We start from the raw sequence: 14,682 nt of genomic DNA, 5'->3' as shown, positions 1-14,682 counted from the left end.
GACATCTCAAGACAATGAACAATATCTAATAGCACACAAGAACTACAAAAATAACACAAAATCCCAAAGTTAAACACAATGAAACAATCCAATCTGGTGAGCACATCAAGAAAAAACAAACTACCCTCATCTACAAGCATTGTCTCCCACAACTGTGACATGATGAACACAAAGTAATCTACATAGTGAATCCATTCCCAAGAACAACATCCACATTCAAATGCTTGGCAATACAAAGAACAAAACAAAACAATTTTGCCTGGCACCTGAATGTCATCACTGTGAAGGATAACAAATGCAATTAGTACCCTTTCATTAAAGAAAGTACATTTGCAGCAGACCAGAATTCTGACCTTACCTTTGAAGGGTTAATGACAATATTTCTAGCAGACCCATGCTCATCTCCAGAGAAGGCTGGCTGATTACTGAAACCTTGCTTTACATTCACGGCAGTAAGTTCATCCTACAAAGAGAGTGTTCTTGTTAAATTATTTGAGCTGCAGCTTTAAATTTTAATTACTTTGCTCAATGTCTCTTTTAATGAATAAGAATTCCTGGTGTATTCTATACACCATATAATGTCATGTTGAAATAGTAATGCACTCTCTCTACATATCATAGCCTTTCACATCAATTTATTTTGGGATAACACTTGTATTTTATCTGCAAGAAGTTGCATACCTGGCCTAATATTATCTAGGCTTAATCTTCTACACATTTGCTTTTATCATCAAAACACAACATTTTCTAAGATGCACATTTTTTAACAGTGACAAACACTGACTTTTTAATGTTCTGTCACCATCTCACACAAGTCTATGAATGTCAGCCAATAAAATCTGGGTACCTTAAATGCTTTGGGTATTGGAGGTAGGACAGAGGCTTAGCAACTGTTTCCTAAATTAGGTACAAGATGCCAGTCTCTCTCTCTCTCTCTCTCTCTCTCTCTCTCTCTCTCTCTCACACACACACACACACACACACACACACACACACACACACACACACACACACACAAAGAGCACGGGGGGTGCACAACACCACTAAGGCTGCTTTCACACTGCACATTATTCCGTTATTCTGACGATTTCTTACCTGGTAGTTTCTGCATTATATTAGATCTTTCACATGACACACAAGCTAGCTCCAGAATTCTAGTGGAATATAGTGGAAGTTTAGCGCTAATTTCCGTGATAAATGATACCAAAAATAATCCGTTAGCAAGGCTGGGAACTCAGAAGATTGCAGGAGTATTTTGCTAGCTGCAGCCGCTCACATAACAGGCATCCCAGCTTGCAGTGCGTTCCCGCCCTTTAGTCGTGTGGGGGGTTTTTTTGCCTAATGAACGTTGTATTGGTATTCCGGCATCGGTGCAGATAGCAGCAGCATTTCCCATACACACCCGTCTTGATACAACTAAAAAAATTTAAAAAGTCAGATCCTAAAGGGAGAGGCCTTGCATGGTGACAGGACAAGATCTTAGACCTCCTACACAGTGGAGAACAGTGTGCATGGGTGAGAGACAAAAGCAAGCAGTGTGAAAGACTGCCGGTATATTGGCTGAAAAAGCTGCTGTTCCTTAGAATCATAGAATAGTAGAGTTGGAAGGGGCCTACAAGGCCATCGAGTCCAACCCCCTGCTCAATGCAGGAATCCAAATCAAAGCATTCCCGACAGATGGCTGTCCAGCTGCCTCTTGAATGCCTCCAGTGTTGGACAGCCCACTACCTCTCTAGGTAATTGGTTCCATTGTTGTATGGCTCTAACAGTTAGGAAGTTTTTCCTGATGTCCAGTTGAAATCTGGTTTTCTGCAACTTGAGCCCATTATTCCGTGTCCTGCACTCTGGGACGATCGATAAGAGATCCCGGCCCTCCTCTATGTGACAACCTTTCATGTACTTGAAGAGTGCTATCATATCTCCCCTCAGTCTTCTCTTCTCCAGGCTAAACATGCCCAGTTCTTTCAGTCTCTCCTCATAGGGCTTTGTTTCCAGTCCCCTGATCATTCTTGTTGCCCTCCTCTGAACCCATTCCAGTTTGTCTGCATCCTTCTTGATGTGAGGAGACCAGAACTGGACGCAGTATTCAAGATGAGGCCTAACCAGTGCTGAATAGAGGGGAACTAGTACTTCACGCAATTTGGAAACTATACTTCTGTTAATGCAACCTAATATAGCATTTGCTTTTTTTGCAGCCACATCACACTGTTGGCTCATATTCAGCTTGTGATCAACGACAATTCCAAGATCCTTCTCACATGTACTGCTGAGTCAAGTATCCCCCATCTTATAACTGTGCATTTGGTTTCTTTTTCCTAAGTGTAGAACTTTGCATTTATCCCTGTTGAATTTCATTTTGTTGTTTTCAGCCCAATGCTCCAGGCTATCAAGGTCCCTTTGAATTTTCTTTCTGTCTTCCATGGTATTAGCTATGCCCCCCAATTTTGTATCATCTGCAAATTTTATAAGCATGATTTGTACCTCCTCATCCAAGTCGTTAATAAAAATGTTAAAGAGCACTGGGCCCAGGACCGAGCCCTGTGGTACCCCACTCGTTACTTCTGCCCAGTTTGAGAAGGAACCATTGATAAGCACTCTTTGAGTACGATTCTGGAGCCAACTGTGGATCCATCTAATAGTTGTTCCATCCAGCCCACATTTAGCTAGCTTGCTAATCAGAGTATCATGGGGCACTTTGTCGAAAGCTTTGCTGAAGTCGAGATATATTATGTCCACAGCATTCCCACAGTCTACAAGGGAGGTTACCCAGTCAAAAAATGAGATGAGATTAGTTTGGCAGGATTTGTTCTTCATAAATCCATGTTGGCTCCTAGTAATCACTGCATTGCTTTCAAGGTGCTTACAGATTGACTGCTTTATAATCTGCTCCAGAATTCTTCCAGGGATTGATGTTAGGCTGACTGGTCTGTAGTTCCCCGGTTCTTCCTTCTTGCCTTTTTTGAAGATAGGGACAACATTAGCTCTCCTCCAGTCATCCGGCACTTCACCGGTCATCCATGATTTCGCAAAGATAATACAGTAGAGAGCAGTTCTGAGAGTTCTTCAGCCAGTTCCTTCAATACTCTAGGATGCAGTTTATTGGGCCCTGCCAATTTGAACTCATTCAAAGCGATTAGGTATTCCTTGACCATTTGTCTATCAATCCCAAGGTCCAATCCTGACCCTTCTACTTCATGTTTCCTGGGAGGGTCATAGACCCTTTTTTTGGAGAACACTGAGCCAAAGTAGGAATTGAGCACTTCTGCCTTCTCTTTGTCATCTGTTATCATTTTGCCATCCTCATTGAGTAGCTGTGCCACCATTTCTTTTCTCTGTCTTTTACTACGGACATACCTGAAGAAAGCTTTTGTGTTGCTTTTAGCATCCCTCACTAGCCTCAGCTCATTCTCAGCTTTAGCCTTCCTGACACCATCCTTGCAATTCCGTGATACCTGCCTGTACTCTTCCTTTGTGGCCTGGCCTTCTTTCCACTTCCTGTATGTGTCCTTTTTTGTTTTCAGATCATCTCTAAGCTTTTTGTGAAGCCACACTGGCTTCTTCTGTTGTTTCCCCCCTTTTTTCCTTGTTGGAATTGCTTGCCATTGCGCTTTTAGAATTTCCTTTTTTAGAAACTCCCACCCATCTTGGACTTCTTAATGCAGCAGGTACTGCGGTGTGAAAGGGATGATAGAAATCAGGACAGGAGTGCTACCTTCTTAATCCGTTAAACTAACACAATCAGCCCCATGTGTGAAAGCAGCCTGTGTTGATTTAGCTATGATGCCCCTTGTATACTAAGTTGATAAGAAGCCTCTACCAGCTGAAGAACTCCACATAGACATAGACATTTTAACACTTAAAAGTCTTATCCCAGGAACTAGAGCACCAGGCATAGCTGCCACCTGGACTATATACTGCTGCCATGCAATATATGCAAATGATCTGGCATACATCTAGAGAATCTTTCAACAAGTAGTTATTCTTTCTAAAACATAATCATCCTCATTCAGAGGCCAGGGTGGCTAACAACTTATAAATACAGCTATTATAAAAACAGCATTAAAACAGAGTAAAAACACAACCATAAAATACCATTAAACAACATACAACAGTCAGCAGTGCACTATAATTGTAGAAACAAGTCAAGAATAAACCTTGCTTTGGAGCAAGACAAACCATGACCTCACGTTTGGATGCAGCACTTTCATGAGCTAAGCCAAATCAGGGCTTAGCTCATGGAAGTGTGGCAGGAGTGGAGAAACAGTGAAGCAGCTATATTTTCTTAATGTGAACCAGCATGTTTGCTCATCCACATTAAGTCATAGTTAGCAGGGGATATCCTAGACTTTGCTCCATGTAGGCAGGATAGTGATCTGGAAATTGGTGGGATGGATATCATCCCATTGTCATGGTCAGGCTACTTCCTAGTGAGGTTTGATCTTGCAGTGACAATTCTTCCCTACAGGGGTGGTGGACCAGTTAGGATGGTGGAATCTGATGGATCCCTTACCACTCTGGGGGATTTTCCAGCTGATAGTGCAGGTGGAATGGTGAGGCTTGTACAGCCATTGCCACAATCGCTCTTAAAGGGCCCTCTCCGGTGCCATGGAGCCTGGTTTGTTCCTTGGTAAACAGAGGAGCTGCAGTCAATAAAACAGACTGGGCGAGGGCTAAAATGTAAGTGGCATAGATCTTGCTCGAGAGCCAACCACATGGCTGCGGGGGCAGCAAAGAGATCCTATTTTGCTGCCTCCATTGAGTCCTCAAGGAGTTGCCCAACTGAGTTGTTCTGTGTGGTCCAGAGGTTGGTCACTGTTGTCCAGGGGATGGACCTCTGGAGCACTCAGTGTCCAGCTGTAACCGCCTGGCTAAACACTTAGAAGATAAAGTAACTCGATTCCACAATGATTTAGATACTGCTATTGTGGCAGTTCAGGTCAAGATGTCCACTGAAATGTTGAAACCGAATGTTGTGAGATCAATTCCATTAATGCATCTTTGCGTGATGATGTGATGCCCACTGCCCTTAAAGAGGTGGTAGTGCATTCACTTCTTTAAAAGCCCACATTGGGCCCAATGGAATGTAACAATTATGGCCCAGTCACCAATACCCCTTTCTTGGCAAAAGTGGCGGAGAAGGTGGTTGTAGGGCAACTGTAGATATTCATGTAGATATTCTTGGATGAGATTGATTATGTTGATCCATTACAATCTGGATTCAGAACCACTTTTAGAACAGAATCAGCCTTGGCCGCCCTGATCGTGAGAGAGACAGGGGATGCGCAACCCTAATATTTCTGCTCGATCTCTCATCAGCATTTGATACCATTGATCCATGGTATCCTCCTGAACCGACTCAGGAGGATGGGTATTAGATGGACTGTATTATGGTGGTTCTGTGTCCAGACAGTAGCAGTGGATGAGTGTTCCTCAGTCCCCTTGGCACTTGTGGTATGGGGTTCCACAGGGTACTAATCACTTCCCAGTGCTATTTAACATCTATATAAAGCTGTTGGGAGCAGTCATTAGGAATTTTGGAGCAAGGTGTCATCAATATGCTGGTGACACTCAGCTCTATTTATCCATAATATCTGAATCAGGAGAGGTTGTGAACTGGATCGGTGTCTGAATACTGTAGTGGACTGGATGAGGGCCAATAAACTGTGCTTGAATCCTGGGAAGATGGAGGCTCTTTGGGTAGGTGGCTCCCACATCTGGGAGATAGGCAAGTTACTTGCTCTGGATGGGGTTGCACTCCCTCTGAAGGAGCAGGTCCATAGCTTAGGGGTACTCCTGGATTCATCATTGTCACTAGAGGCTCAAGTATCCTCTGTGGCTAGGTGTGCCTTTTATCAGCTTTGTCTGGTTCGTTCCTGGACTAGGGATAGCCTGACCACTGTAGTCCATGTGTTGGTAACCTCAAGGCTTGATTATTGCTATGCACTCTATGTGGGGCTGCCCTTGGCCCAGGTTTGGAAGCTTCACTGGTACAAAATGCGGCGGCCAGATGCTGATGGGGGCCATGGCTGACAACATGTAACACCACTCTTAAAACATCTGCACTATCTGCCCATCTGGAACCAAGCCAGGTTCAAGGTCCTTGTCCTAATTTACAAAGCCCTGAATGTTTTGGTCCAGGGTATCTTAGGGACCGCTTGAACCCTTATATCCCATCTTGATCACTGAGATCATCTGCAGGAGTGGCTTTGGTCACTCCCCAAGCTAGCGAGGTTCATTTAACATCAAAACGAAATTGAGCCTTCAGTGTCATTGACCCAGTTCTCTGGAATGCTCTGCCAACAGAGGTTCAGCAGGCACCTTTTGTTTTAACTTTTAAATGCCTGCTGAAAACCTTTTTGTTCCGCCAGGCTCATGCAAGCAATTAAGATGTCTTTCTGGCCTTTGTTTTTACTCTATTTTTAATGGTTTTTACTGTGTGATGTGGTTGGTTTTTTTGTTTTGTTTTTTGCTTGTTGTAAACTGCTTTGATGTTTCTGAATGAAACAGTGGTATACAAATATATGTATAAATAAATAATAAACAACAGTTTGGCTCAGTGTTATATGTCAACGTGGCCAATATGTACTTTGAGAAAGCTTTCAATAAAGTCTGTTGCAAAGATTTCTGAGTAAGCTTAGCAGTTCTGGGATAAGGGGACCGGTCTTCTTGTGGAGTAGTAATTGGTTAAAGAACAGGATGCAGACAGTAGGAATAAACGGACAGTTCTTACAAGAGAGGGATGTAAGGATATATGTTCATATGGCAACTTGAGTTATGGGTAAACAGTGAAGTGGCCAAGTTTGCTGATGACACCAGTTTGTCCAGGGTAGTAAAAACAAAAACAAAAAAGGATTTGTGAGGAGCTCCAAAAGGATCTCTCCAAACGAGGTGAATGCCTATTAAAATGGCAAAAGTGTTCAATATAAGCAAATGTAAAGTGATGCACATTGGGGCAAAAAATGCATTTTACATGCATGCTAGTGGAGTTTGAACTGGAAGTAACTGACCAGAAACAAGACCTTGGGGTCGTAGTGGATAGGTCGATGAAGATGTCGACCCAGAGTGAGGCAGTTGTGTAAAAGGCAAATTCCATGTTAGGGATCATTGGGAAAAGGACTGACAATAAAATTTCCAATATCACAATGCCATTAAACAAATCTATGCTGCGAATGAGTAATGTACAATTATTTGGGCATGAATCTATTCCAGCCCCTATAAGGATAGGGAATCATTGTTCAGGTAGGTGCAGAGTATGTGTACTACTGCACTCAGCAGTATATTTGCGAGGGGGGCAGATGCAGAGAGAACCAACATACCATTTAGAGAAGTAACTGTGGCAGCAAGAGCCCCTTCTGAACAAATGTAAGACAGTTTTTCAGTTTAGGTAGCTGCTAAGTATTTATACAACTGCATTGCTTAAGTGTCCTCAATACCTTTCAAAGGGAGCACAATGAGGAGAAAATCAGAACAACTTGGCCCTATCTATCTATGACCTCCTTGGCCCTCTAAGCTGCCCCACCAGGCCTGGAGGTCACCAGCCACCACTGCTTTTATACGGCCCTACAATCTCTTACCATAAGGATTGCTGATAGCCCAGACTTAAGAGAATGATTCAGCATGCGTTAGAAAAGGTGTGATAGGCAGCCACCTTAACCTCAGCCCTCTCTTTGAAAAGAAAAAATGACCCCCTGGACAGCAGAGGATGGGATTAGTTTGCAAGGCACTAGAGGTGGATAAAGACCTGTGAAACATGGACAACATAGCAAACACCTTTAGAATATTAAAATGTAACTATGAAGTCTGTACCAGTGGGAAAATGCTCCCACTAAATTTATTTCAAATGATTTAAATTTCTTCACCCACCCCCATCCCAATTTATACAGCATGACTCAGATTCTAACAAGCACCCTACCATGGAAACTGACAAGCAAGGAGTTTACATAATGTCAGACTCAGTTAAATGAAGTATAAAGGTTGAACATGCTGTCATTCAGCCTGACTTGATTTCCAAGCAGTCTCCTACTGAAGACACACAGGGTGACTTAATGGAATTGTCACTTTCAAAGCAAGGCACTCCAGGTGACATTTTACACTGGATTTTGCAGGCTATCAGGTAGCCTTTCAACGTGTCAACTGGGACCAAGTATTTATTCTTTATTTAATTAATTAATTAATTAATTTGTATCCCCCCTTCCTCCCTGCAGGAGCCCAGGGTGGCAAACAAAGCATTAAAACACTTTAAAACATCATAAAAACAGATCCTAAACCACATTAAAACAAAGCAGCATTAAAAACATTTTTAAAAAAAACAACTTAAAAAAGGGTTAAAAACATTATTAAAAAACATATTAAACGATTCTGACACAGATGCAGACTGGGATAGGTCTCAACTTAAAAGGTTTGTTGAAAGAGGAAAGTCTTCAAAAGGTGCTGAAAAGATAGCAGAGATGGCGCCTGCCTAATATTCAAAGGGAGGGAATTCCACAGGGTAGGTGCCGCCACACTAAAGGTCCATTTCCTATGTTGTGCAGAACAAACCACCTGATAAGATGGTATCTGCAGGAGGCCCTCACCTGCTGAGCGCAGTGATCGACTGGGTATGTAAGGGGTAAGACAGTTTTTCAGGTATCCTGGTCCCCAGCTGTATAAGGCTTTGTACGCCAAAACTAGAACCTTGAACTTGGCCCGGTAGCAAATGGGCAGCCAGTGCAATTCTTTCAGCAGCAGGGTGACATGTTGGCGATACCATGCTCCAGTGAGCAGTCTCGATGCCGCATTTTGCACCAGCTGCAGCTTCCGGACCAACCTCAAGGGCAGCCCCACATAGAGCGCATTACAGTAATCCAGCCTAGAGGTTACCAGTGCGTGGACAACAGTGGTCAGGCTATCCTGGTCCAGAAACAGCCGTAGCTGTCTCACCAGCCGAAGCTGGTAAAAGGCACTCCTAGCCATTGAGGTCACCTGGGCCTCTAGCAACAAAGATGGATCCAGGAACACCCCCAGGCTACAGACCTCCTCTTTCAGAGGGAGTACGACCCCATCCAAAGCAGGCAACTGACCAATTTTCCGAACTCGGGAACCACCAACCCACAGCGCCTCCGCCTTGCTAAGATTCAGACTCAGTTTATTGGCCCTCATCCAGCCCACTACTGAGTCCAGGCAGAGGTCCAGGGCTTGCACGGCCTCTCCCGATTCAGATGTTACAGAGAAATAGAGCGGGGTATCATCAGCATACTGCTGGCACCTTACCCCAAAGCTCCTGATGACTGCTCCCAAGGGCTTCATATAGATGTTAAACAGCATGGGGGACAAGATGGTACCCTGAGGCGCCCCACAGCATAGCTGCCAGGGGTCCGAAAGACAGTCACCCAATGCTATACTCTGAGAACGACCTTGAAGATAGGATCGGAACCACTGTAAAACAGTGCCTCCAATACCCAGCTCACCAAGCCAGCCCAGAAGGATACCATGGTCAATGGTACCAAAATCCACTGAGAAATCAAGTAAGAACAACAGGGTTGCACTCCCCCTGTCCTTCTACCGATAAAGGTCATCCATCAGCGTGATCAAGGCCAATTCAGTCCCATAACCAGGCCTGAACCCAGACTGGGATGGGTCAAGATAATCTGTTTCATCCAAGAGTACTTGCAGTTGCTGCACCACAACCCTCTCCACCTTCCCTAAGAAGGGGGTATTTGCAACCGGTCAGTAGTTGTCACAAACCAATGGGTCCAGGGTGGGCTTTTTCAGGAGTGGTTGAATCATCGCCTCTTTCAAGTTGGTAGGAACCACTCCCTCTCGCAATGATGCGTTGACCACACCCTGGATCCACTCAGTCAGACCCCCTCAGCAAGCTTTAATAAGCCAAGAAGGGCAAGGGTCGAGAAGACACATTGCTGGCCGCATCATCGCAAGCACCTTGCCCACATCATCAGGCCGCATCAACTGAAACCATTCCCAAGGAGTTGCAGCAGACGTTGCACTGGACACCTCATTGGGGACTACAGTATATGTAGATGGGGCATCAAGACTGCTACAGAGGCAAGCAACTTTACCCTCAAAGTGCCTTGCAAACAATTCACAGTGGGCCTCTGAAGGTCTAAGACTCCATTTCCTGGAGTTGATGTCAACAGACCCCTGACAATACGGAAAAGCTCTACCAGAAGACTACCTGAGGATGCGATGGAGGCAGAGAAGTGGGCCTTCTTCGCCACCCTCACCGCCACAGCATAGGCATGGTTATGATGTTTTACTCATGCCCGATCAGCCTCACAGCATGTCTTTCGCCACTTGCGCTCTAGCCGTCGTCCAGCCTATTTCATTGCCCTTAGCTCACTGGTGTACCAAGATGCAAGCCAGGCTCCACAGTGCCAGAGAGGGCGCTCGGGGGCAACCGTGTCAAGAGCCCAACGTGCCTTGCTGTTCCACAGCATGACAAGGGCTTCAACAGGGTCACCTGCATTCAGGAATCCAGTGGATTCCATTAGGCTCTGGAGGCGAACCATCTTAATCTGTCCACCATCCCTGCAGGGAAGGATCGGAGCCATAAGTCTAAACGTCACCAGGAAGTGATCTGACCATGACAATGGGGTGACATCCACCACCCCCTCTCCATCTCCAGACCACCCCTTCCTCCATCTGGAGCAAAAACCAAGTCAAGGGTGTGCCCTGCCTTATGTGTTGGGCCAGTAACAACTTGAGACAGCCGCATGGTCGTCATGGAGGCCATGAAGTCCCGAGCCGGAACATTGGAGGCAGCCTCAGCATGGACATTGAAATCACTCAGCACTATCGTTCTAGGCTCTTCCAACGCCACAGCCGAGATGACCTCCACCAGCTCGGTCAGAGAAGCTGCCGGGCAGCAGGGTGGACAGTACACCAGTAGCAACCATAGTTTACTGTCTCCTCAGCCCGACACCAGGTGCAGGCCTTCACAGCCAGCTCCAAGACAGAGTAGTTTCCTGGTGACAGAGATGGAGGTTCTGTAGACGACAGCAACTCCTCCCCCCCGAACCTGCAGCCTGTGCTGGTGCTGCAGTGAGTATCCAGGTGGGCAAAGCTGGGTCAGATCAACCCCTCCAAGCTCACCCACCCAGGTCTGGGTAATACACACCAGATTGGCACCTTCATCCACAATCAAGTCATGGATGAGAGCGGTCTTATTCTGTACCAATCTGGCGTTAAACAACACCACACACAGGCCAGTGGGCACAGCAGATGAGCAACAAGGAACCAATCCATGAGAGGAGTGGCAGCAAGGAACAAGGCACAGATGGCCTTGCCTTTGCCTTGTCGGGTAATTCACCACCTCCCCATGGCTATATTTCCCTCTGCCCGTAATCACTGAAATTGGGGTGGCATCACCCATGTTCCTCCGTACTAAGACTCCTCCTAAACACCTGATATGGACCCAACATGAGCCCACCAACAAAGCCTGCCAGAGCAAATTATCCCAGTAGGCCTCTGCGAGGATTGGGAACAATCACACCCATTCAAACTTTTTCACACAGGGCCCATCTACTCCCCCTCCTGTCTCACACCCAGGGAGGGCCAGCCTTCTGCCAATTACAGACTCTCACTCCGAAGGCATCTGGCGACTTTCTCCTATCAATCAGTTCATTGCACAGGCTCCCACCCTGTGCAGGAACTACACATGCACCACACGCCCTCCCCACCACCAATCTCCTCTAGACTGATTTAACAGAAAACAAATTAAAAAACAACAGGAAAAAGTAATAGAAAAAATAATAGAAGGGGGTAGCGCCCTCACCCTCAGGACCCCCTAAGGGGCTCCCCAAGGGCAGCTGGGCTTTTATGCCTCCTGGCCCAGCCAACAGCTGTTGCATGGGGCTGCGAGATTAACTGCAGCCTCTCTCTGGAGCAAGGGCCAGGCAGGGGGTCCCAGTCCTTGCAGCACTTACCAGGGACTTCAGCTGTCTGGACAGACAGCAGCCCAAAGGAGCTAGTAGCAGGCACCCAGATGCCAGATACTCACTCCCAGGGCAGGTCTTCCTCAGTCCCCTCGTACTACAGCTGTTCGTAAAGCCTAGTCACATTGTAGAATGTTTTGAGCACTTTATGAAGCACTTCAGCAGCTGCATTTTTCATTTTAAACATATAGATGCACATGTACAGCACTCCAGAAAAACAATTGGTTGGGATTTTTATTTTATGAAGTTCTTCTGTTTTGAATCACCTTGCAACCTAATCAACTTTCTTAGCCCAAGTAGTAGTAAAGACAGAAGCTTGTTGCGACTTTATGTACTTAAGAATTTGTTTGGAAACCTGAGGTGATTGTATAGCAATCTTGCAACTTTCAAATACTAAGTGCTCATGACAGTGCAACTTTATATGAACTGTACTATATGACTGTACACCCCAACCAAAGTTTGCTTTGTCTAATGAAAGAACTTGTTAATATTTCCCAGCTTTGGGAACCAAATTTTACTTAAAATACCTACATGAGATGAAAAGGCTGGGGACCACATATTGTCTAAAACAGGGATGGACCTCAGGCCTAGGGGCCAAGTGCAGCTCACCAGACAACTCCATCTGGCCCTCAGGATCTTCCCTAGCCCCCCCACCCCCCCAGGCCACAACCCTCACTGGCCCTGTTCAGCACCTCCTCATGTGCTTTGCCTGCCTAGAATTTGTCCTTAATTGTGATTATACCTCTTGTCCGCACAGATGAATGATGGAGAAATTGGTGCTGGGCGGGGGGTAGAAATCTCTGGCTTTTGTATGGCTGGAATGTATCCACTGTACAAAGGTATATGTTACATCTATTGCTTCACCCACATTTGCCTCCGACCATGTCCATCACTGGCATGTGGCCTCTGGAGAGTTGCTCAAGAGGGAAAGTGGCCCTCTGGCTGAAAAAGGTTAAGAACATAACAAGAACCTACTGGTTCAGGCCAGTGGCCCATGTAGTCCAGCATCCTGTTCTCACAGGATGCCCAGCCAGATGCCCAAGAGAAGCCTGCAAGCAAGACCTGAATGCAACAGCACTCTCCTCTCCTGCTGTTTCCAGTAACTGGTATTCAGAAACATACTGTCTCTAACCACGGAGGAAAACCACAGCCAACATGGCCAGTAGTCACTGATAGCCATTGATGTCTGATAGATGAGACATGAATTAGTCTAATCCTCTTTTAAAGCCAGCCAAGTTGGTGGCCATCACTGCCTCCTGTGGGAGCGAATTCCATAGTTTAACTATGTGCTGCTTGAAGAACTTTGTTTTGTTTATCCTGAATCTTCCAACTTTTAGATTCATCAGATGCCCACAAGTTCTAGTGTTATGAGAAAGGGAAAAAACGTTTCTCTATGCACATTCTCCATACCATGAATAATTTTATACACTTCTATAATGCCATTTCTTACTTGTGTCAGGCCCAGGATGTGACTCAGGAACCAGACCAGCGGTTGTAGTTAATTCGTGTTTTATTAGGGTAATGTCCAAACAAAGACTGCGTTTTCTCATGAATCAATACAGGGATACAGGTCCTGCGGCATTGGGAGAAAGTTGACAGAGCAAGGGACTTCTTCCCGCCTGTTCTTTAAGAAGGGGCCAAATGGGCGCGCAATCTTTCGCTCCTCCTTAACTGCCCCTCAGGTACTGCCCGCCTTCCCCCCCTTCTCTCCTGTCTTTTCAGCTGTCTGCGTGTGTGCGGTGAGGGGGGAAGCATCACCCCCTCCTCTTCTGAAGTTTCCGATTCCAGGATGGGGGATAGGGGAGGGGCTGATGGTAAACTGCCTCCCCGCTTTTCGGCTGTGAGCAGCCCTCCCTCTTCCCCCTCTTGCTCTGAGCCTGAAAGAGGGGGAGGCGTGAGAATGTCCAGGGAGGGCTCAGGCTCCCCGTTGCTAAGCGACCTTATCACTGGCAGTTCCTCTGTTTCGTCTTCGCTCCAAAGGGGGGAAGTTCCTCCCCCTTCCCTCTGCCATCCATCCAAATACTCTTCTCCCAACTCTCCGGGATCCAGCTCCCCGGGATTGGGACCCCAGCTCTGCCTTCCGACAACTTGCCTTTTCTCTAAACTAAAAGCCACAAATGCTGCAACCATTCCTCATAGGGAAGTTGTTCCATCCCCTTGATCATTTTGGTTGCCCTTTTCTGAATCATTTCCAATTCTACAATATCCAGGTGAGGCGACCAGGACTATACATAGCATTCCAAATGCAGTTTAATCACAGAGTTGTATAATGGCATTATGATATCGGAAGTTTTATTTTCAGTGCCTTTCCTAATGGTCCCTAGCATGGAGATTGCCTTTTTCACAGCTGCCATATTCCCTATGACATTGTCATGAAGTCATCCATGGTGACTCAGTCACTGTCCTTCTCATAATGTATATATCTAGGAATAACCATGCCCCTGGTTATCTCCATTCCACCATGTCTCTGTTATGTCCATTATATAAATGCTGTTCTCTAATACCAAGCATTGTAGGGCTCCCATCTTGGCTCTGAGGCTTCTGCCATTAGCATATAAACAGTTGTATCCAGTGTTTCTCTTCAAGTGGCTTTGACAGAGCTTGGGAAAGTTACTTTTTTGAAATACAACTCCCATCAGCCCCAGCCAGCATGGCCACTGGATTGGGCTGATGGGAGTTGTACTTCAAAAAAGTAACTTTTCCGACCTCTGGGCTTTGACTATGGTCTGAAGGCACATGAGGCCACCACCTT

General features: G+C 45.8%; 1 protein-coding gene across 1 annotated transcript in view; it reads right to left on the bottom strand.

The window, feature by feature from the left end:
- Positions 1-14,682, bottom strand: part of MED12L (mediator complex subunit 12L) — a 366,394-nt gene that overhangs the window by 334,571 nt on the left and 17,141 nt on the right. Inside the window, exon 3 of the mRNA XM_061637068.1 lies at positions 359-463. Within this exon, the coding sequence (XP_061493052.1) occupies positions 359-463 (105 nt within the window). The remainder of the gene's footprint in view (positions 1-358; positions 464-14,682) is intronic.

This window comes from Rhineura floridana, chromosome 7 (genome assembly GCF_030035675.1).
Source record: "Rhineura floridana isolate rRhiFlo1 chromosome 7, rRhiFlo1.hap2, whole genome shotgun sequence".
Lineage (NCBI taxonomy): Eukaryota > Metazoa > Chordata > Lepidosauria > Squamata > Rhineuridae > Rhineura > Rhineura floridana.
The sequence above is the reverse complement of the archived record's forward strand: the minus strand, read 5'-3'. Positions and strand labels throughout refer to the sequence as shown.